We start from the raw sequence: 23,588 nt of genomic DNA on the forward strand, positions 1-23,588 counted from the left end.
ATTTTAAAGAGGGACAAAAACGTGATTTTAGAATGGATATAAAATAATAAACTTGTTAGTCGAATGTGAGAGTGCCAGGCAAAGTCGTAATTTTGAAGTGAGGGCAAGATCGTAATTTTGAGATGGGGACAAAAAGCGTAATTGTATTTTGAGCTAGGGGTAAAAACGTAATTTTAAAATGGATGTAAAACAGTAAACGTGTTGGTCAAATGGGGGAGTGTCAGGCAGCACTATTCCCCCATTTGGGCTGCCTGGCACTATTCCCCCATTTGGGTTTTGTATATGTAGGAAATGCAAAAACACATAGTAACTTGATACTAGTGCAAAAACATATAGCAGCGAACATTTTAATCGAAATTAAGCTATTATTTGTCGAAATTTAACTTGCAATCTATGTACATGCTCTTAACTTATTGTTCGAGTTATATAAATTGATTGCAAGTTGCCTGTTTATGGCTGTTTATGGTTGTTTTCAGCTTCAATCCGAATTGTACATTTTGTACATCTTAATCTGCAGCGGTACATATTGCACTGTACATACATCTCTTACTTGTTAACTGAAAAGGTGAATCATCGACTCTGTCAAATAAAAGATAAAAGACATAACTCATCGAGTCGCATTTAAGCTCAGATGAGAGATTACGAGCCTGAGCCGGCCGGACCGCTGGCTCGCTGAACAAGCTACTTTTTGACCGACAGTTTTATAAAGTGAAGTGATTACATTAGAACATCAGATTTATTTAACCATAAGGATGCTAAATAGAAACAAGCCAGTACAAATATACATTCTAGAAGGATCTTTTATTATGGAAAAAAAATCTGCAACATCTATTGACCCTGTGCATGCAGTTCATATTCACCTATATGTTCTTATATGAAAAATATTGAAGACAGAGCAGCACAGTATAAAAACAACATACATAATTTAAGTTGAGAGATAAAACACTAGCCTTTGTCTACACGGAGATCGGCTCCGGCAATGCCTCTGGCGGGGCACCGCTGCTACCATTGAGGACGGTCACATTGCCATCGGAATCAACATCAACAATTACGGAATCGCCCTCCTTGATGTCGCGTGCGAGCATCTTTTCCGCCATGCTGTCTTCCAACAGCCTCATGATTGCGCGTCTTAAAGGCCTTGCACCGTAGCTAGGGTTGTAACCTTCCTCCACCACGCGGTCCCTAAACCTCTCGGTCACTTGAAGTTCAATTTCTTTACCCTTTAGCCTCTCGAAAACTTCCTTCAACATTATGTCAGCAATCTCTTTGACTTCCAGTTTGGTCAACTGTCGGAACACGATCATCTCGTCTAATCTGTTCAAGAATTCGGGCCGGAAATATTGTTTTAGTTCTTCGGTCACCAGGCTCTTGATTCTGTTGTAGCTGCTGTCTTTCTCGTCGTAGTCGAGGTCAAACCCGATTCTCCGGCCACCTTTTTCGATTACACTGCTACCCACGTTCGAAGTCATGATTAGAAGCGTGTTCTTGAAGTCAACAGTCCGTCCTTTGCTGTCAGTCAACCTTCCATCTTCAAGGATTTGAAGCATCATGTTGAACACATCGGGGTGAGCTTTTTCAATTTCGTCAAATAGGACGACGGTGTAAGGGCGGCGGCGAACAGCCTCGGTCAGCTGACCGCCTTCTGTGTAGCCGACGTAACCAGGAGGTGAACCAATGAGCTTCGAAACGGTGTGTCGCTCCATAAATTCACTCATGTCCAGCCGGATCATGGCTTCTTCCGAGCCGAAGTAGTAAGCGGCTAAAGCTTTCGCGAGTTCGGATTTACCAACACCAGTGGGTCCCGAAAAGATGAAACTGGCGATGGGGCGGTTTGGGTTTTTGAGTCCTACACGAGCACGGCGGATGGCACGGCTAATGGCTTTAACTGCTTCGTCTTGACCGATGATACGTGTGTGGAGTGTTTCTTCCATTTTGAGAAGACGGTCCGATTCGTCTGTTGAGACTTTTTCGACCGGTATGCCAGTCCATGATGAGACAATGTGCTGAATGTCCGCTTCAGTTACGGTGGGGCCCTCTTCTCCCGCCTCGGTCTCGGCTTTGCTCATCTCTTTGTTCTTGTCCACAAGAGCGGATATTTGAGTTTTAAGATCCATTTCCCGATCACGCAACTCCCCAGCCTGTCAAGAGCATAATATTAGCATCTCATGTGTATAGAAAAAAATACATGTGACACCATGTGTGGATTGGCTAACGGGCCAAAACAAGTTTTGAGTTAAAACTTGGTTGACCCGTCCACATTTTTTGGCATTTGAGCCGTTCCATTTTAAGTTAATATTTTTTAAAGTTTACCTAACCTGTTATAAATAAAACATAAACCCTAAATCAACTCATTCAAAAGTAAATGGGTCAAGTTGTCCCACCATAAAATTCACAAGAACAAGCACAGTACCTTTTCGAAATCTTGGCCACGAACAGCTTCGTTCTTTTCTTTTGTTATCTGCCTGAGTTCTTTCTCGAGCTCTCTAGCTTCTTCTGGGAGCTGAAGGGCATAGATTGTAAATTAATAGCTGATCAAAGTAAAGCAAACAAAATATACACAGAAATATACGTACTTGTGCATGACGAAGTCTAACACGAGAACCGGCTTCATCGATTAAATCAATAGCCTTATCAGGCAGAAAACGGTCACTGTGGGCATAGATTAATCATCAGATGCGTAACAGAAAACAAAAAAAAAAGACGTACTTTTACCACCATTATAAAAATATAACCCAGCATAATCTGCAAGAAATTAAAGATAATTAGGCATTGTATTCTAATACCTTATGTACTGATATGACAGCTGGGCAGCAGCTACCAGAGCATCATCGGTGTAACGGAGTTTATGGTGAATTTCATATCGTTCTCGAAGCCCCTTTAAAATCTGTATGGTTTCATCAACTGTGGGCTCGGGAACCTTTACGGGCTGGAAACGTCTCTCCAGTGCTGGGTCCTTCTCAATATGCTTCCGGTACTCATCAAGTGTTGTGGCCCCAATACACTGCACCAATAAATAATTGACACATAATGAGTTCAGCATTTTTACTCATGATTAATTGATGATGACAACCAACTATATGCACGCATCTCCAAGTATTAAGATTTCACTTACCTGTAATTCACCTCGAGCAAGGGCGGGTTTCAAGATGTTAGCAGCATCAATAGCTCCCTCGGCTGCACCTGCTCCAATTAACGTATGGACCTCATCAATAAACAGAATAATTTCATCACTTTGCTTGATTTCCTCCATCAGCTTCTTTAGTCTCTCTTCAAACTCCCCACGGTACTTTGTGCCAGCAACAAGCAGACCCATATCCAGAGTTATCACCTGTACATCAACAGCATACATCACAAACAACCTTCTATTTAAAACAAAATACAGCGAAAAACCAAACATATGTGTTTGCAACCCACTTTCTTCCCCTCAATTGTTTCCGGAACATCGCCATTAGCAATTCTTTGTGCAAGACCTTCTGCAATAGCAGTTTTTCCGACACCGGGTTCTCCGATCAAACAAGGATTGTTTTTGGTACGGCGTCCAAGAATTTGAGTAACTCTTTCGATTTGCGGCTGCCTTCCAACAACTGGATCCAGCTTACCCTACATAATGGAAGAAACTAATTGTAAAAAAAACAAAAAAAAATGCTTAACGAAGATACACAACACTATAACAGGACAATAACTACCTCTTCTGCTAGCTTTGTTAAGTTGGTACCGTATTCCTCCAGTGTTGGCATCTTGTTACCGGAGGTCCCACCACCAACTCCAGCACCCACAGCTTCTGCACTCTCGCCAACCATTCGAATCACCTACTCAAAGATTGGAAAAACATAAAGCACGAATTTTGATAAATGAAGTTAAAATCTATGCAGTTAATATCGCCGAGATATCGTCGCAAAATATAGGTCAGAATACCGGTACCGACATTATTGGCGATATTGACCGACATATCACCGAATTTCCCGATATCAGTACCTTTCTTCTTAGTTTTACCATTCGTCTGTCTTCTTATTGCTGCTATTAGTGTTTAAGTCTTAATTGTTAATTGTCAGTGTTAAATGTTAGTGTTTTAAGTCTTAATCAGTTCATACTTGCTACAATTGTTAGTGTTTGCAAGTGCAAAAGGTTAATTTGTTAACGGTAGGAGAGTATACTGAACTGTTAGTGTTAAATTGCTATATATATAAATTCCGCGTGGTATTAAAATTACCGATATCCCACCGCGATTACCGATATCTCAAATATCGGTCCTTGACCGATATCCGATTTTTTATTAAAGTAGAGATGAATATATAATGAAGATAGCTTGCCTGTGTGCGAATGTTATTTGGGTCTGCACCCAAATTTTCAAGAACACGGGCCGCTACACCTTCACCCTCTCTAAGCAAACCAAGAAGCAAATGCTCGGATCCAATATAATTATGACCTGAAACATTAATCAATGGTGGAAATATGTTATCACATTTTTAAATTTATGATGATTCAACAGCATATCAGCATATGTATTGTTTGGATGCGGAGATTACCGAGTTGTCGGGCCTCCTCTAGCGAGAGTTCCAGTACACGTTTGGCACGGGGAGTAAATGGAATCTCGACAGCAACAAATCCACTACCCCTACCAATAATTTTCTCCACCTCAACACGTGCATCTTTCAAATTAATTCCCATTGACTTCAGGACCTTTGCAGCAATGCCGGTTCCCTCACCAATAAGACCTAATAAAATTTGCTCTGTGCCCACAAAATTGTGGCCAAGTCTTCTCGCTTCCTCTTGTGCAAGCATAATTACTTTAATAGCCTTCTCGGTGAAGCGTTCAAACATGGCCTTTGGTACAATTCTAGAAGGCTTTGCTTTTCGAACTGAGGTGGCAGCTGCAACTTTTGAGTGGAAATCCTGGCCTCTTTGGACCAAGTTGTCTAACGCATTAGCGCCCCGCAAACCAGAGAAAGTCCTCACCCTCATTGGAGGAGCTTGTAAGCCACACATCATCTTCACTGCTCGTTTTGTATTGCCAGATCGCTTTGAACGGACTTTGCTTTCACTTGAAACTGCAGAAGGAAAGCTGGTAGATTGCACTAAAGCCCCTGCCATGATTGCAACCAGATAATTCTGCAAAAAAAACAGATTTTATCTGGAGTTAAAACACCATATTTTCTATAATATTCGAACCGATCGATATTAGGGCTAAACATACGTAAAGAAAAAGTCTAGTTTCTGTAGCATGAAAAGGCTTGCAACAGTACTAATTTTGCACAAAACTCTGACAATGCGTAGCGCACAAGCATCAAAACTATAAATTTCCTTTAGTAACTTAAACAAGCTTCCAACTATAGCAATATATTTCCCTTCATATAAAGTATTCAATAACGCATAAGATAGCGCACGTTAGCACATATTATCACCTTCCAATCACAAACAACTTTAAACAAGCTTCCAACTATAGCAATATATTTCCCTTCATATAAAGTATTCAATAACGCATAAGATAGCGCACGTTAGCACATATTATCACCTTCCAATCACAAACAACTTTAAACAAGCTTCCAACTATAGCAATATATTTCCCTTCATATAAAGTATTCAATAACGCACCGATGCACACGTTAGCACATATTATCACCTTCCAATCACAAACCAGAAGACCATAGCAAATCTCACCAAAACTTGAGCCATAAAAAAACAAACAAAATCCAAAACTAAATGTTCCTTTAACACAAACCTTTCTTCTTTCAAAAAGCTTTCAAACACCTAGTTTCAAAGGCCTGCATTAACACCTTACAAATTTACCTCTAATATCCTCATCTAAAGCAACAACTTCAGCTAACCAAAACAACTCATCACTTCACTATAACATCAACATAATCCTTCAGCCTCATCAACAAAATCACACACAACTTGTAAACACTAAAATTTTACATCAAACATCGAGATTATCAACGATACATCTTCTTCTTCTTCTAACAGAACAATCAGATTCATACACACACCGCTCAAAATTCACCAAAACAAACAACGTCAACACAAACTTCATACAGACCGTAATCGAAACCCTAACATATGAGCGAACATACATAATCATACACATAAATCACAATTAACAAACAAATTAGGTATAATTCGGTACCTAACACAATCAACAAGACGATAGAAGAACCGTTAAGACCGTACGGAAGCGAATATTCCGGTGAATCGGCAGGATTGAAGAGATGTGGATGATGATGATGATAATGATAAATGAATCTATATCTTGTTTAAAGTAACACACGCATTGAATATTATTTGTACACGCAATTTCATCCGGTTCAGGGAGGATAAAATGGCTCGGATTGCTAAGGTGACGTGGGTGTTGTGGATGTGGTGCATCACGGACCGTTGGATTGGTTAGGATTAGATGCTTGGGCCAAAAATATCAAAGATATTCAATGGTGTGGTTAAAATGAGATGAAGGAAATTAGAAAAAGAGAAAAAAAAGATGTGGTTTTTGTATTCGTGGTGTTGGATTTCATTTTGACTTTTGGTTTTTAGGATTGCAAAATTAAAATGGATCATCAAGAAATTTATCTTGTTAGTTAACTAAAAAAGTATACCAACTTTTCTAGTACCTTTAACATTAATAAAAGTATAAAGTTGTAAAATTAAGAAGATGAAAATTGAAATGATTCAAAATATGGAAAATAAAACAAAAATTGAAAATAAACCTTTATTAAATCGAAGTAGTACGATTTGAAAATTGGAACAAAAAAAAAAACCCAGTTAATATTATAACGGCTATATCCTTCTATTTTTTTTTTCTATCTAAGAGCGTTATCAATGTGAGTAAGGTAAGAACGGCATCTAATGAGTAGTCTCCACGTTGCAGCTTATCTTTGCATTCAAGAATGCTAGACACGGTCCAACCCAATAATAAACCACGCTAGACTAGCGGGATTTGTTGCAGCAACTTTTATCTCAAAAACAAAAAATAATTTGTAAACTCAAGATGAGTTTACCCGATATGAATATATTTCTGCAACATTTTCAACTAGTCGTGAGGTTCGGTTTTTGCAATCTGACTATAGTGTGGGAGTAAGTATTTTGACTATACTAAGCAGTAGTAAATGCTTTCAAAATATATGACTAAATGTGTTGCTTGGTTACTGAAGCTTTATATTGTTCTTATTAGAGAGTTATTAAGGTTTACCGTATGATTTCCATCAACTTTGTTGTCTACATGTCTTTTCTCCTTTAATATAACATTATGACCATTACAACATGGTTAGCTAGAAGGGTTGATTACCTACCAACATTTAGGCCCTCTTTGGTTCGTAGAATTCTAAGGAATTAGAATTGGAATTAGAATTAATTCCGCCTTAATATCATGTTTGGTTAGGCGTTGGAATGGAATGAATTCCGTCAAATTCCTTAGAGGAATTCAAGAATCCTTTAACCTACCCAAGGAAAGTTTTAATTTTGACTAATGACAATAATGTCCTTCAAAAACAAAATTATCTCGATTTACAATTTTTTCTTGATCAAAACAGATGCTTGCTATAACAAATTCATAATCGAATGAAATTATTTTTTTATCAAGTAAATGCTTCTATCACTTCCTACCATTGATTCTCGATTAGGAACAAAAGTCAAAAAACTTTTTTCAACAATCGGTCACAAACAAAAAAATAAAAACAAAAATCATTGATTAACTAAACCAAGATGGGATTATTTCATCGTAAAATGGCACCACACATGAACTTGGAATCAAACAATGGATAGATTAGTTCCAAACCAAATAGAAATCACGTAAATAGGAGTGTTGATATTGTAGCCATGGTGATAATGGCAAAATCTATAGGTAAATTTGGATGAAGATGTCACAAATTTATCTTTGGTGGGGTGGGTGTAATTATGTCTATCAAGTTTTTTAACATTTTGATTCCATTAACAAATTTACCAACCAAACAAGTTTATAATTTTTAGGGCAATTGGATTTTAACACCTCAAACTTTGAAGAATTGGCCGATAACACCCGCAACTAACACTTTGATCTGTGACACCCCAAACTTTTAATTTTGTTTGTCATTTCACCACTCAGTTAAAAAATGATTAACTGAGTTAGTCTTCCATCTTAGCTGGCATCATTAATCCTACATGGCACCCATGACGTGGCAAACACATGTTATAAGAAGCAAATGGCAAGATGAGGTGTCATTATGAGGTATGAGGTGGCCATTACACACAAATCAAAAACTCTGCTCAATATAAAAAAATCAAATCATCATCATCATCTTCATCGTTCTTCATCTTCGCCTCAAAATCAAATCATCATCTTCATCTTCAACGGTTCATCATCATCTTCAACGGTTCACCATACAAAATCGAATCATCATCATCTTCATCGGTTTATCATTATACACAACCACCAATTTACAGCCACCACCCTCGAATCATCATCATCTTCATCGGTTCACCAACAACCACCACCCTCCAAACCCACAGCCACCGATTTACAGCCTCACAAATAAAACCTAAATAAACCTCCGATTCAAGCCTTCAAACAGATCTGCAAATCGGAAAAAAAAACCCACTGCTCGTTTCGTGATTTAGGGTTTCGTGTTTTATTGTTGTTCGCCGGAGATGATGGTGGTTAGTGGGTCTATTTCGATGGCGGAAGGTGGGGCAGTGGTGGGCGGTGGTAGTTGGTGGAGTGGTTTTTGATGGTTGACGGTGGTGGTGTAGAGGGGTAGAGAGAGATGTAGAGAAAGGGGCGGTGGTGGTTGGTGGAGACAATGGTGGTTCTTGATGGTTGAAGGTGTCGGTTCTTGGTGGTGGTGGAGAGGGGTTTAGAGAGAGATGTAGAGAGGGGGTTGTGGTGGTGGTGGCTGGTTGTATATGAAAGTGTCTGTACATATACAGACACCTTGATGAGGGCGGTGGTGGTGGGTTTTGAAGAGGAAAAAGGGTGGCGGGGGTGGTGGATTTTGAACAGGAAAGAGGGTGGCAGTGGTGATGGATTTCGAAAATGATATATAATTTGAAAGTTGCGTTTTGCAGATTATATAGAAATTAGTTTTGGGATGAAGACGATAGAGAATTTGTATGTTGGATTTTGTAGAATGATATAAAAATTAAATTTAGGTTTTGTTTTTTTTTATTTGTTCTTGTTCATGAACTTGTAGATAAACTTTGAATGTAATGATATGAACATTTTGAATGTTTGAAGATGTTCTTGCTATTAAAATGATGAAACTGATATGAACATAGTCCCAGATCTTCAAATGATGAAATTAGAATTTAGGATTTGTTATTGGTTTTTTTTAATATTGTCAAAAATAGTCCACGTAGGATGCCAGCTAGGATGGAAGACTAACTCAGTTACTCGTTTTTTAACTGAGTGGTGAAATGACAAACAAAATTAAAAGTTTGGGGTGTCACAGATTAAAGTGTTAGTTGCGGGTGTTATCGGCCAATTCTTCAAAGTTTGAGGTGTTAAAATCCAATTGCCCTAATTTTTAAAGGATTCCATTTCAATTACCAATTCCATCACAAAAAAAATTGCGAACCAAACGCCCCATTACTATGATTAACGATGGTATGGAAAAGGGTTTACACACCACTCCACCTTTAATGTGAGTAAAATGCTTACCGGTTATGTCACATTTTTGCTAGCTTACCTGCGTTTTCATGGTCCATGCCTTTATTCATTTCATGTTTGGTCCGGATATAACATGTTCGGACTACGGACCACCAAGGGTCCGTGTAACAAGGTCACCAAGGGAAATTGTAACAAGGTCTCGTAGTGTAACAAGGTGTGAACCACTCATAACAAGGTATGGTATAACAAGGTTCGGACCACCAAGGTCTAGTATGTGTAATAAGGTTTGGACCATCAAGGTCTAATTACAATAGTCTTTTGATTTCTCTTGTTATCTGTGTTTATTCGATGCTCGATATCCGATGTACATGCTTTATCAAATATAATCATTTTATGGAATATTCTTAAGGATTAACATTAGATTACTTAAGAAACTCTTTTGAAGTTATTTTATACACTTAAATGAATATATAACATAAACTTATATTTGAGAAATTAATTCTAAAAAACAAAACAAACATACCTACTAAAGTTTCACTCATGAGTAGAGCCCTAGGAGGGTGGGATACGGAGATGAGAGCTCGACCTTTCCTATAGTCCACATAAATCATAGTTAATGATTAATGATAATAAAAACCTAAACTAACTAATTTAAACTAAGCTAAGGACAAAATACTATAACCTTGTTTTCTTTCTCAACTTGCAAAAGTATTATATGATTACATATATAGACCATAAACAAATATAAACTATCCCATACTGGAATAACCGAATACTCTTATCATGTCCGCTCAAACCAAATGTCACCAACTAATAGAAAAAGGAATAAATCCCTATTCGGTTTTAGAGGGTCCACTAAACATATTGCGCTCGGGTAAAGGCCCATAAGAAAACATAAGTTCTTTCATTATGATCTATCCATGAGTTCTAAAAGTTGCTTGTGGAGTCAGTTCATGTGGGTCAATTAAGTTTAAACAATAAAATCATGATCGCATACACCGGACCCAATGATCTCTTCTCTTTACTCTTGGTACCGTTTAAGGAGGAACTTGCTAACACCGCCGTATCACGTTGGCCAACTCCCTAATTTGTTAATAATAGTCAAGAAGCCCAACCTCCTATAGATGACAAATCTTATTAGAGAAACATGAGTTTGACCTTGAACTTACCATTACGTCTCATATGTTGAGATTTGTTGTTTGTAGCTTTCTTCAAAGATTCTCTTTTTTTTCATTCCCTTTTGTTTTACATTTTCTATTTTTTTCTTTTTTCCTTTAGTTGGTCTTTCTTTTTAAAAAATTATGTTTCATCTTCATTCTTCTACATTTTCTTTTCCTTGATTCGGTTTTTAAAATTCAAGATTGGTGTCTGATTTAATCACACCCACTACTAGAATAACTTAGCACTATTCACAAGTGATGACTAATGTTAATATTTACCGGTATAGTTAGATTACAACAATAATGTTTAGACTATTTGAAAATGTCCTTTGTTTTTAAATAGTTACTTTTTTTTCTATAAAGTAGGGACTTTTTTCTATGTTAGAAAATATTGAGAATTAAAGTTTTAGTTGAAATTCAAACTCAAACTAAACTGAGAAGTATTCATTGTACAAAGAGTAAATTACGTTTTTGGCCCCTGTGGTTATGCCAGTTTTACTATATTAGCCTAAAATAAGAATTTTTAACGTATCTGCCCCCATGGTCCCTATATCTAACCATTTTGGCCCCTAATTCTAACCAAACCCCAACTCTGGTTAACTTCTTGGTCACATAGGTTGCACATGATGGGTAAAATTGTAATTTCCCCTCCCCTTTAAATCTTGTTCTCTCTTCTTCTACCCTAGAAAACCCTAAACAAAAAACACAAACAAAACTTAAACAACTCCTCAATTCCTTCACATCTCAAACACACCTACACATGACACACTCTCCTGCTCACCCTCTTCCTTCTCGATGAAGGCCAGCAGCCGACAACACCCACACCTCCCCCGTACCCCCGTTTTCCGGCGATAAAGATCGAAGAGAGAGAGAGGGGGCGACAAGATGATTAGGCGCCGTCGCTCACGGCGGCGGCAATGGAAGCGACGGCGGTGGATTGAGGGTCCTCCGACGAGCGATGTCAGACCAGGTGTTGGTTGTGTGTGATTCTTTTTGAATGATTCTTTTGTCGTTTGAAGATTTGGTAGAAGTAAATCTGGGTTATTTATACCGATTTGGGGGATTTGTGGTAGTTGCAGCAGAAAGAGAGGGTGAAATCATGAAGAAAAGACGGTCGTAAAGATCTGGAAATTGATTTGTGAAGAAAAGATGTTATTGAATTTGGGTTTTGGTTGTTTTTTATTTGTTCTTGTTCATGAAGATCTGGAAACTGAAATGTGGGTTTTGGTTAGGGGATGATGATTATGGTTAAAGATGATTAGGGGATGATGATGATGGTTGAAGGTGGTCAGGTGCTTGTGTTTTGTTAGGGTTTGATTAAGTATGTTTTTGATTTCTTGTAGATAGTGATACTTGTTATAATGATATTCTTGTTCTGGGTTATGCACCTTGGGATATTAGACTTTATTTTGTAAGATTTGTATTTTGTTATGTGGATTTTCATCTTCAGGTTTGTATTTTGTTATGTTTTTTTTTTTTTTTTTTTTTTTTTTTTTTTTTTTTGACAATTTTGTGTTAGGAATTTAGGGGGTGTTTGGATGTTGTTTATGTGGGGATGATGATGATGGTTGAAAATGATGATCTTGTTACCCAGATCTTCAAGAACATCTTCAAACCACTTTCAAACCCAGATCTTCAAGAACAACTTCGTCTTCTTACCCAGATCTTCAAGAACATATCATCATCAAACGGAGATCTTCAAATACATAACCATCATCATCATTCGCTGAGTTTACGTGGGGCCACCGCTGTGCACCACCGTGCGCCGCCACCTGCGGCTGCCATAGAGATGAAGATGATGATGTTTGGTTGAAGATGATGATGTTTGGTTCAAGATCTGGGATTTTTTTGATTGAAGATCTGGGATTTTTTTACAAAGTTATTAAAAGGGGGAGGTGAAATTACCATATTACCCATCATGTGCAACCCATGTGATCAAGAAGTTAACCAGAGTTGGGGTTTGGTTAGAATTAGGGGCCAAAATGGTTAGATATAGGGACCATGGGGGCAGATACGTTAAAAATTCTTATTTTGGGCTAATATAGTAAAACTGACATAACCACAGGGGCCAAAAACGTAATTTACTCTTGTACAAACAAACCTACATCATGAAGACTCATCAAAGTTTGAGTTCATTCTAGGACCCTTAACCAAACTCTAGTTCGGGCTCATTTAAGCTCGTTTGTGGTGCTAATATTACCTGTATTGATCAGGCCCAAGCTCGAGCCGATCTGAGATGTAGGTTTGATCAATTCTACCAATCTATATATATATATATATAAACATGATAAATAAGGGCTTATGTGTCATGTTATGAGGGCTTGGAAAATGAGGTGGCATCACCTCATGCATTCTTGAAATTGGTTTTGGCTCCAAAAATTCGGGTCTTTTTTTTTTCCTTTAAACGGGCAGACACGGGATCCATATTATGACCCGTGTATTTAATAGTTCTAAAACCCTAAATCTGCCACCGTCGCTTCTCTTCGTCTTCGTGCCCTGAAACCTTCCTTTATTTTGTTGAAACTTGAATCAGTTACCCTAGGTTTATCTCTTAATTCATCCATTTCTTCATGTATCTTGCTATTTTCTCCATGTTTTTGGATTTATCGTTTAGATTTGTGTGTTAGATAAATGTCACAAGATTTCAGTTTTGATTTTATTGTTTGATTAAATTGTTTGAATTTGTTATAGGATCGAAGAGTGAAGATCCGGCTTTGTTTTTCCATTAATCGCCGGTTCCATTTGAATCCTAAAACTGATTGTTTTTTTTTTTTTTTTTTAGGATTGATGTAAGATCTCCAAATTTTGTTTCTCTCTCTTTCCTTGCCGATTCAAGAAGATTAGATGTGGGCTTGAATCCATGGGGTATATGATTAACCCCTGTTTGTATAAACCCTAAGTCTCAAAATTGATCAACAAATCATACTTCTTTGCTTCGATAATTTACGATTTCGGAGTGTTGTGATGAAATCTTTCTTCTCTGATTGAATCATCTACCATGTCACTCGAGGGGTGTTTAGATGTGCGATTAATTTGAAATCGAATAATCAGTTTTGTGTCAGCATAAAGTAATTATGATTTTCTGATTATCTATAGTTAAAATAATCATATTTGGTGAAAAGTGTAAGGAAACTTTTGCAAGAAAATTGGTTCAAGATGATAAAGAGGATAGGGATGGCGATACTTGGCTTTATTTCCACACAATACTCCATTGTTCCCACTTTCCTTCAATCTTTCTCTTTCTTTATCTCAAAATCAAAGGTAAACCTATTCTTAGCTCTCCAACTTCTTCAGCTATTACTTTTGTGTTTATTGTCTAAAATTTAGAACCAAATCTTTTGTTTTCAACCTATATGTTATAAATTTGTACTCATTTCCATTGATTTAGTATTTGTAATTTGCAAAGTTATTATCATTTTTTTAGTATTTGATTCAATCTTGAATTGTTATAGTTGGTGTTGCCCAGTTAAAATCACGGACTGTTATTACTCGACCCATTTGACAAGGATTGATGTCTGTAATTTCTTTTGGTAGTTCTGTAATGCAAGTGCAATTTGAGATGTAAAATTACGAGCCATGGAATGTTAGTATTCAAAAACTCTTCAAATATTTTTCGTCTTGTAGGCAATCAACGAGTTTATTTCAGCGAATGAAAATATTACCAAGAGGGTACAACATCTCATCGAAGGTGAATGGCAAATGATCTGGAGTTCACAAGTTGGTTTTCACATGCCCTTTTGAATAATGATAAGATTACTTATTTGCTCATGTAATATTCTTCTTTTATATCATTGCTAATAGGTAATTGAGACGTTTGCGAGTTGACACAAAATTCGTAAAAAAAATTTCTCAGATGGAAAAAGATAGATGGATAAAGAATGCACCCACTTATGTACTCTCAGATGAGATTTGCTCAAAAGTTCTCGACTTATATATTTAACATGGTTTTGGACCCATAATATTATCATCAGATACCATATAAAAACAAACTGAAATATCTAATGATGTAACTTCTGATGATATTGAGCCATGGGTGCTGCCGGGATTTTATTCCTCTCCTATATGACGTATGCACATAATGCTTTAGTTCTAAATGAATTTCTTGACAAAAGATGGAGTGTTGTACGTTAACTTTTGATGACATTCTTCAATTTAATAGAAAGCAATGATTTTACTTATAGAAATACATGTAGAACTCCACGATTGACTGTTTGATAAGATTATCATTGCACCTCAATCAACTAAAGTCTCCTTTATGCAACCCAATATCGATCGGCGAATTAATGCATCAATAGTTGGGAAAGCCCTTCTCCAATCAAGAAGTTCTTTTTTACAGAGGAGCACGGGTTCTCAATATACGGAAAACATGGAACGCTTTGATATTTAATCATAATCAACAAAATCCAAATAGTCTGGTGAATGAAATCAAAGCAACGGGGTATCTTTGGTTAAAAAATAGATCAAAGTCATTTGAGTTATCTTGGTTGATGAGTTGCATTATTTGGTTGCAGATCTTTCACACTCCTGGGAAAAATATGAATGTGAACAAGGCCATAATTACTATAGAATATGTTGGTGTAGGAATCAAAATGGCGGCTGAAAATTGTCAGATGGGTGTTTCAAACAAGACTCCTGAGTTTCTTAAGATGAACCCCATTGGAAAGGTATTGCCTTTTGGTTTTAATCTAACCCTCACAATTCCAATAAAATTACAAAACTTCATTAAATTTATTAGAGTGTTACGATTTTGCATTGATGTCGATTCCTATTCTTGAGACTCCCGAGGGTCCTCTATTTGAGAGTAATGCAATTGCTCGCTATGGTAAGCGATAGTTTTATTTTAACTTGTAATGTTGGTTTCATATAGTGGCTTTTATATTTTCATATTGGTTGCTGCAGTTGCTCATGGAAGTTCTCTGTTCGGGTCTTCCAAAATAGAATATGTTAGTTTTGCTCTCTTTTTATGTTATTTTTTGTGATACATAGATATCTGTTACATATATATATGAAGCTTATATATTTAAGATAAATGCACAATCTCAAATCGAGCAATGTATTGACTTCTCTTCATTTGAGATTGATGCACATATCAGAGGATGGTTATATCCAAGAATGCGATTTGGCACCTATATTAAACGTGTTACTTGTTTTTTTTTTCTCTGTATCCTTTATTCTTTTTTTATTTTTTATATGTCCTTTAAATGATATATTTGAGTGCATGTTTTAAAGGCTGAGAGCTCTATTGCTGGCTTGAAGAGAGGTTTCGATGCTTTGAACAACTATCTAGCATCACACACTTTCTTGGTCGGTGATGGTGTCACCTTGGTTGAAGAAGAAGAGGCACCGAAGTCTAAGCCGAAAAACTCTCTTGATTTATTACCTCCGAGTAATATGGTTTTGGATGACCGGAAGAGGCTTTACTCTAACACTATGTCTAACTTCTGTGAGGTTGCACACAAAGGTATATATTTACAGAAAAAAGGGTGTTAAAATGTATGTAGTTTTTGGGTGGAAGCTTCATTTGTGATGCTTATTATACTGCCGCATCCACAAGGTACTAAGCATTACATCTATTGTACACTACTTATATATAATTGGTCATGCTATAAGCATTACATCTATTCAGCAAATGTTTATGATTTGTGTGACTTGCTGCTGTTGTTTGATGACGATTTTTAATAAAAAAAAAGGCGAATTGTAGGTTCTCCATTTATCAAAGTCGATATTCTTCTTTTTATATATCCATTAAACAAGTAGTCACTATTTCAATATTGATGATGCTGTATTTAAGCTAGATGGGTCATAATTGTTTTAAGCTACATGAGAAACTGGGACCGTTATATTTTCAGTACTGAATTAATACCGACTTTTGACGCTTTTCGGTACCGATACCGGTACCTATTTTTGGAGATTTTCGATACCGGTATTTTCGGTTGGTACCGAAATCACCCCTATGTCAAATGAAGTAACCTTCAATACTTCGAAGGTTTATTTGAGGTCTTTTACTTTATTTATTTATTAGAAAAGGCAAACATATTAGAAGTTATCGGAAATATGTAACGTTTTATTTACCCAAATAAATAATAGTTATACAAATAAAAATCCATTTAATTACATGGTTTCTTTTTCATATAGACTCTTTTTTCGGTTTTTGTATTGAAACTCTATCGTTTATTTTTGGTTTCCATCTTTTGCTTTCTATAGTATTCGTTTCTACCTTCCGCTTTCTATAGTATGTGTTGATATCATTACGAATCAGACACACACTAATGGAATTCCTATCGTGTCCCTATGGCAACACACTTCTCTCTTTCAGTTGCTATAACAATTGGCGGTATCGTAATGTAACGTATTATTTGATTCTTTGCTTCATGTATTAATTAAATTAAATTTGATATAGTTATTTCATTTTATTTGCTATTTTTGATGTTTTAAGTTTATAAAGAGGCTGGTTTTTAAAGTTCACACATGTTTTTATTGTTAGCGATTGTTGATCAAGTTAAATACATATACCTGCATAATATATATTATGCCTCACAGTTCAATTTGTCAATTGTTTGTATGATTTAATTATGTATTAATCATATATAGTTTTTAATATAAGTAACTTTCTCTAGCCCGGGAAACAATCCCGGGTGATAACCTAGTACTATCTATGCATAAAAATCAATAGAACCGAATCTTAGTAATATTTTAAGACAAATAAATATTATTATCATTTCATATCTGTTTCGGATATATAGCTACCTCAAAAGGAATATTCTCAAGATGTTTAAATTCAATTTCTCAAATTATTCATCTTATTTAATCCTCATGGGCCAATTATGTTGTCACCTTCAGCCCTAACATGGGCCCATATATGTATGATCTCAACATTCTTATGATTGTAGGAGGAATTCCTATTGATGATGGAGACATATAGCCGGCCATGCATATAATATACAAAATATATATTCATTATATATACATATATGTGTGTGTTATATGTATTATATGTGTGTATGTATATGTTAGGAATTTCTTTTTGTCATCCTGCCAAGAGTCCAAGAAGTTCAAATAAAAAACTTTAATGAAGATGTTGACTTTGACATCATAAAGTCATTTTCTGATAAGTTACTCAATGAGTAAAAGTTGTTAGCATGATGCTTTGATGATCATACTTGGAACATATTTCAACAGATAAAAGTCAATGATGCATTTACTTAATTCAAAGTTTGGCTTATGTGCAAGTTGCTAAAATTATCACCGCGCATCTAGTGGAAAAAACGATTATATAACAGCCAGGATGCAAACTCGGTTTCGATAAAACTATTCTAAGAGACCACAACATTCGGGCCGATGTACAGGCAACATAAATAAACTTTGCCGTTTTGGCTTACCACTCCGAATTGTAACTAACAATGGCACAAACTTTGCCTCGGAAGACCTCCATAACTGGATGCAAGAGTTGCACACTTTCTCCTCCGTTGCGCATCTTCAAGGCAATGGCCAGGTAGAAAGTGTCAACAAGGTCCATTCCGAACGAACACTTGCTCGGGTTGAGCTTCATGTTAACGTTGCGCAATGAGTTGAAGGTTTTTTCAATGTCTTTCAACATCTGATCCTCTTCTGGGCTCATGACTACTAAACCATCGATGTACACTTCGATATGCTTCCAAATATCGTCGCTGAAAGTTTGGTCCATCAAGCGCTGGTAGGTTGCGCCAGCATTGCGTAGGCCGAAAGGCATCTTGGTATAACAGAAAATACCCATCTCTATGCGAAATCTCGTCTTGTCTTCATCTTTGAGGGCCATTTGCACTTGATGGTAACCCTTCAACTACATATCATACCATGGTTTCTTAAAAAATTTGCAACATACACCAATATATGTGTATGAACCCATACTAAAACTTGACCCATTTCTCATTGGTTGGTGTATTTAACTAAAAAGATCCATTTTGTTACCTCTTTTTAACTAGATGACAAATATGCAAGTACAAACTCTAGCCAAGCATACTTATATACCACTTTGCATATCCAACAATTGCATTACTTGTTGAAAGATGCTCATGGCCTCATCAACTCACTTTCTTTATCTTACTTTCTTCATTGCTTCTTTCACACAAGTTTTCCCCCTCAATGAGGTCATGAAATCATCTCTTATGTACCCATTAACTTGTTCTGATTACACACATACATGTGATTCATATCTATACCACATCTCCAAAGGCCATAAACTCGACGAAATCGCCTCTTTCTACTCAGTTAACACTTCAAGAATCACACCAGTTAATCACCAGTCTAATCTTGATTATCTAGTTTCCGTTCGATGTGCTTGTGAGAAAGACAATAACGGTAATGGATATTATTTGTATGATTCGGTTTATAAACGGAAGCCAGGAGAGGGAGTTAGATACATATCGGATGAGTATTACAGTGGGCAAGTGTGGTATGTTAGTGGAGAAGATGAAGAACAACTTACTTTACATCTTGTTTGTGGTTGTTTGGATGATGAATCTCGAAAAGTTGTCACGTATACTATTCAAGCTCAAGACACTTTGCTTGGAATATCGCAACTTCTTTCGGCAAAAGAGAATGAGGTTGAGAATCTAAACAAGGCCTTGACTCAAGATCCTAATTATATGGATATCGGGTGGGTATTATTTGTGCCTCAAGAGAATAACAGGATTCGAACATCAAAGAAATGTGAGTATCCATTTTACTTAGCATCGTATATGTTTTATCTCTAACAGGTCGAATTAAAGAGTTGATCCAATAAGGAAACAGTTCATATCAGGAAAACGGGTCCAAAGCGTATATTGAATGCATACTATTTTCTTAACTAAAAAATCTAGATTATTACAAATAGTTTTTCTGGCCAACCCGACCCATGTAGTTTGACCCGTTACCCCCCCCCCCCCCCCAAACCCATTATCGCGACTATTTTGTGTATCAGTTATAAGTTTATGCTTTTGTATACCAGCAAGGATGAAGACTTGGAAGCTAATCATCTTTATAGTCGTAGCTTTGGTTTTGGTCACGTCGGCTTTCGTGGTCTTGTTTCTTCATAGAAAAAGACGGGCTCGAAAGATAAAAGCCAACGAATCAAAAACAATCAGAAATGAAGTAACTGGTGGGAAGACTACACTTGAAAATCATTTTTTTAACGTAGACATGGAAGGTTAGTTTAATGTTAGCAGCTTCTAAAAAATATTAAGAAAAAAGGTCTAATTATATATCGGAACCATGCAGAGGCCGCATCAAACATCGAGTCGGAAAAACCAGTTATAATCAGTTTGGAGGAGATTGAGCAGGCTACAAATAGTTTTGATGAAGCCAGAAAAATAGGAGAAGGTGGATATGGTAGTGTGTACTTTGGCATAATAAGACAAAGGGTATGAGTTATAATAATAGCATGTCTAATAATATATATTAGTTTAATTTTTTTATAGATTAATCTAACATTATTTCTGAATTATATGTTTGACAGGAAGCTGCAATAAAGAAGATGAGATCTAACAAGTCAAAGGAGTTCTTTGCAGAACTTAAGGTTCTTTGTAGGATACATCATAATAATGTGGTAAGAACTTTATATTAAAAACAAGGATTAATGTTAGGAAAAGTTAATGAGTGTAACGATTTAAAATTAAAATAAATAAATAAAAGTCATCCTCGACACAGTCGTTGCCCCTAGCCGTTATAAAAAATACCGTCAGAACCCATTATGACCCACTTTCAAACATTTTTTCCTAAAACAACCCGGTTCAACCCGAGCCCGTTATGGTCAGATGCCATTTTGACCTGAAAAAATATTGATACTTTTCACTAGGGCTGCAAACGAACCGAACGAACACGAACAAGACCTTGTTCGTGTTCGTTTGTTAAGAAATATATATGTTCGCGAACCGTTCACGAACACTTATCGAACAAGATTTTATGTTCGTGTTCGTTTGTTAAGGAAATGAACTTGTTCGTGTTCGTTTGTGTTTGTTTGTTAATTTTAGGCAGCGAACATTGATGAACACAAATGAGCACAAACTAACGTTCATGAACACAAATAGAAACAAACGAACACAAACAATCGTTCATGAACAGAATATATAATACACCGACACTTATTAGATATTTAATTTTTCGGAATTTTGAAGTATTTAATTAAATATAAAAACTAAAAAGACTAATGAAGTATCGAACACAAACGAACATGTTACCAAACGTTCACGAACATAAACGAACGAACATGACCTCTGTTCATGTTTGTTCATTTAACTAAACGAACGAAATTTCTTGTTTGTGTTCGTTTGTTTAGTAAACGAACGAACACAAACGAACTTCCCACCGAACAGTTCACAAACTGTTAGCCGAACGTTTGGTTTGTTTGCAGCCCTACTTTTCACAAAACGATCCGTTTCGACCCAAACCCTGTTTGACCCGTTAGCCAACCCAACCCGTTTTGCCAGGAGTAGTTTAATCCAACATTAACCCTGGAAACAAACCAGAAAAAAAATATATATATATGATTAGATTTTTCTCTTTGCTTTCTAGGTACAACTTTTGGGATATGCAAGTGGTGACAACCATCTTTATTTGGTATATGAGTATGTCCCAAATGGAACACTTAGTGACCATCTTCAAGACCCTTTGCTAAAAGGTAAATCTTGTGACCCAAAAACTAGCTAAACGGGCCAACAATTATTAAAAATCACCCATTTTGACCCGAACCCAGTTTGACATGTTACTCAACCCAACTTTTTGGTTATCAGGCCACCAACCGCTTACATGGACAGCAAGAGCAAATATTGCACTTGATGCTGCTCGGGGAATCGAATACATTCATGATCATACAAAGGCCCGTTATGTTCATCGAGATATTAAGACAAGTAATATACTTCTTGACTTGGGACTCAAAGCAAAGGTACATGTAAAAGAATATTACTATATTAGCATCAGTTGAACATATACTTGCTTTATGTATGTATGTTTGTTTATTTATTTATTTAAGAGTTAATTGCCTGGATGGACAAGTCCCTATGGTTTTACGTTTTTTCACGTTTAGTCCCCAACTTTTGAAAATAGCAGCTGTGCTCCCTGTGGTTTGTTGTTTTGTTACTCGGATAGTCCCTGGGCCTAACAGACATTTGTTTTAAACGTTAAGTCCCCTAACGTGGTATTACGTTTTTGTTACTCGAAATGACAAAAATACCCTCACGTGAGGGACACATGAGGGGACTTAACATTTAAAACAAACGACTGTTAGGCCCAGGGACTATCCGAGTAACAAAACAACAAACCACAGGGAACACAGCTGCTATTTCCAAAAGTTTGGGACTAAACGTGAAAAAACGTAAAACCACAGGGACTATCTGGGCAATTAACTCTTTATTTAAATTGAAATTTCATCATTTGGAAGATGAATTTTCGGCGGTTGTGTAGGTTGCAGATTTTGGACTTACTAAATTCATTGAACGCGCAAATGAAGACGAATTAGTAGCCACGAGAGTTGTGGGTACTCCTGGCTATCTTGCTCCAGAGTATGTGATCTTTTCTTAATAGTTTGTTGTTAGTAATTTAGTAAGAATTATATCTTGGGTATGATGACTTAATGGTCATTATCATGACTATTTTGCAATTTTGTTTATGCAAGGTCAATAAGTGAAATGCAAACCACGTCAAAAACCGATGTTTTTGCATTTGGGGTGGTTCTAGCAGAGTTGATAACGGGTCAGAAAGCACTTGCACGCGATAAGCAGGAACCAAACAAGCTCAAGACACTAGTTTCAGTGGTAAGTTTAAGCAGGATTTTCTTGACAACTTTTATATCGATTGTTCACATTAGTGTCGTGTAAATATTCTGATATAGTTTACCATTTTCTGTTTCGAATCGGACAGATACGTGTAATATTCCAAGATCAAGATTCATCAGCTGCATTGGAATCTCAAATTGACACCAATCTAAAAGGAAGCTACCCTATAGAAGAAATCCATAAGGTTAGTAATTTGTTGGATAAAGTACACGGATGGTCCCTATGGTTTGCACTTTGTAACGCATTTAATCCCCAGTTTTTTTCCAAAAGTACATGGATGGTCCCTGTAATTTGCACTTTGTAACGCATTTAGTCCCTAACTTGGACATGCTAAAACCTTTAGATTTGTCGATTGAGGACTAAAACTGTTATAAAGTGCAAACCACAGGGACCATCCGTGTACTTTTAGAAAGCTAGGAACCAAATCCAAAATTTTGGTAAACCACAATTTACTAACCTTGTGGATTTCTTCTATAAACTTACATGGGTATCATCAGATGGCTGAAACGGCTTTCCAATGCTTGAGCGAAGATCCAGCTAATAGGCCAGAAATGCGCAACGTGGTCACAATATTGGGTCAAATTGTTATGGCCTCTATAGAATGGGAAGCATCACTTGGTGGGTCAAGTCAAGTTTTTAGTGGGGTGTGTGATGGAAGATAAAACAGCTGCACAAAGCATTGTTTATAACCAAAACACTCATGAATCTATAGTTCAGCAGTATAGATGGACAACACAAGAAGTGTGAAGTGACACTGTTGTTGATTTATTATACCCTGAAATTGCAGCATAGAAATACCAAAAACATTCTTTTTGTACCTTAACAAACTGTTTTATAATGTTTGGTTTGATCAAACAGATTCGGTATGTTCAGTTGAGAGTCGTTTGGAGAGTCGGTTTGCCTCTTGGACACTTTTTGTCTTTTTTTTTAATTGAGACTATCACTATATTGTTTATCTGTATAACATTAAAATATACGAATAATTGAAATTGATACAAAACAATCTTCAATACGGTGAGGATTACTATCCGGCTAGATGCTATGAAGACGAACCAAGCAAAGGAAAATATA

At 36.5% G+C, this 23,588-nt stretch overlaps 3 protein-coding genes across 12 annotated transcripts; 2 read left to right on the forward strand and 1 right to left on the reverse strand.

The window, feature by feature from the left end:
• Positions 1–717: 717 nt before the first annotated feature.
• LOC110941671 (ATP-dependent Clp protease ATP-binding subunit ClpA homolog CD4B, chloroplastic) lies at positions 718–6,419 on the reverse strand. 2 transcript variants are annotated; one of them, XM_022183336.2, is made up of 10 exons: positions 6,125–6,419; positions 4,527–5,109; positions 4,311–4,426; positions 3,687–3,809; positions 3,415–3,600; positions 3,113–3,328; positions 2,784–3,001; positions 2,574–2,649; positions 2,411–2,500; positions 718–2,138 (listed from the first exon to the last, which is right to left on the reverse strand). In XM_022183336.2, the coding sequence occupies exons 2-10, from the start codon at positions 5,089–5,091 to the stop codon at positions 957–959; spliced, it is 2,772 nt and encodes a 923-aa protein (XP_022039028.1). In that variant the 5' UTR covers positions 5,092–5,109; positions 6,125–6,419; the 3' UTR covers positions 718–956. The 2 variants fall into 2 exon arrangements, with proteins under 2 accessions (XP_022039028.1, XP_022039029.1); XM_022183337.2 differs by having other exon boundaries at positions 6,169–6,304.
• A 6,743-nt stretch (positions 6,420–13,162) lies between these two features.
• Positions 13,163–16,444, forward strand: LOC110941672 (probable elongation factor 1-gamma 2). 9 transcript variants are annotated; one of them, XM_022183338.2, is made up of 8 exons: positions 13,164–13,273; positions 13,423–13,596; positions 13,854–13,992; positions 14,356–14,448; positions 15,243–15,395; positions 15,508–15,553; positions 15,631–15,674; positions 15,961–16,444. In XM_022183338.2, the coding sequence occupies exons 2-8, from the start codon at positions 13,592–13,594 to the stop codon at positions 16,219–16,221; spliced, it is 741 nt and encodes a 246-aa protein (XP_022039030.1). In that variant the 5' UTR covers positions 13,164–13,273; positions 13,423–13,591; the 3' UTR covers positions 16,222–16,444. The 9 variants fall into 9 exon arrangements, 4 of the variants coding, with proteins under 4 accessions (XP_022039030.1, XP_022039031.1, XP_022039033.1 ...); XM_022183339.2 differs by having other exon boundaries at positions 13,172–13,273; positions 13,514–13,596; positions 15,961–16,361; XR_004893485.1 differs by lacking the exon at positions 15,508–15,553 and adding an exon at positions 14,533–15,169 and having other exon boundaries at positions 13,163–13,273; positions 13,423–13,992.
• Positions 16,445–18,037: 1,593 nt separating this feature from the next.
• On the forward strand, positions 18,038–23,408 carry LOC110941673 (lysM domain receptor-like kinase 3). The gene is made up of 10 exons (XM_022183342.2): positions 18,038–19,419; positions 19,697–19,894; positions 19,966–20,108; positions 20,204–20,293; positions 21,259–21,364; positions 21,477–21,628; positions 22,147–22,244; positions 22,358–22,496; positions 22,603–22,701; positions 23,015–23,408. Exons 1-10 carry the CDS (start codon positions 18,777–18,779, stop codon positions 23,177–23,179), a joined length of 1,833 nt encoding a protein of 610 aa, XP_022039034.1. The 5' UTR covers positions 18,038–18,776; the 3' UTR covers positions 23,180–23,408.
• Positions 23,409–23,588: the final 180 nt, after the last annotated feature.

This window comes from Helianthus annuus, chromosome 5 (assembly GCF_002127325.2).
Source record: "Helianthus annuus cultivar XRQ/B chromosome 5, HanXRQr2.0-SUNRISE, whole genome shotgun sequence".
Taxonomy (NCBI): Eukaryota; Viridiplantae; Streptophyta; class Magnoliopsida; order Asterales; family Asteraceae; genus Helianthus; species Helianthus annuus.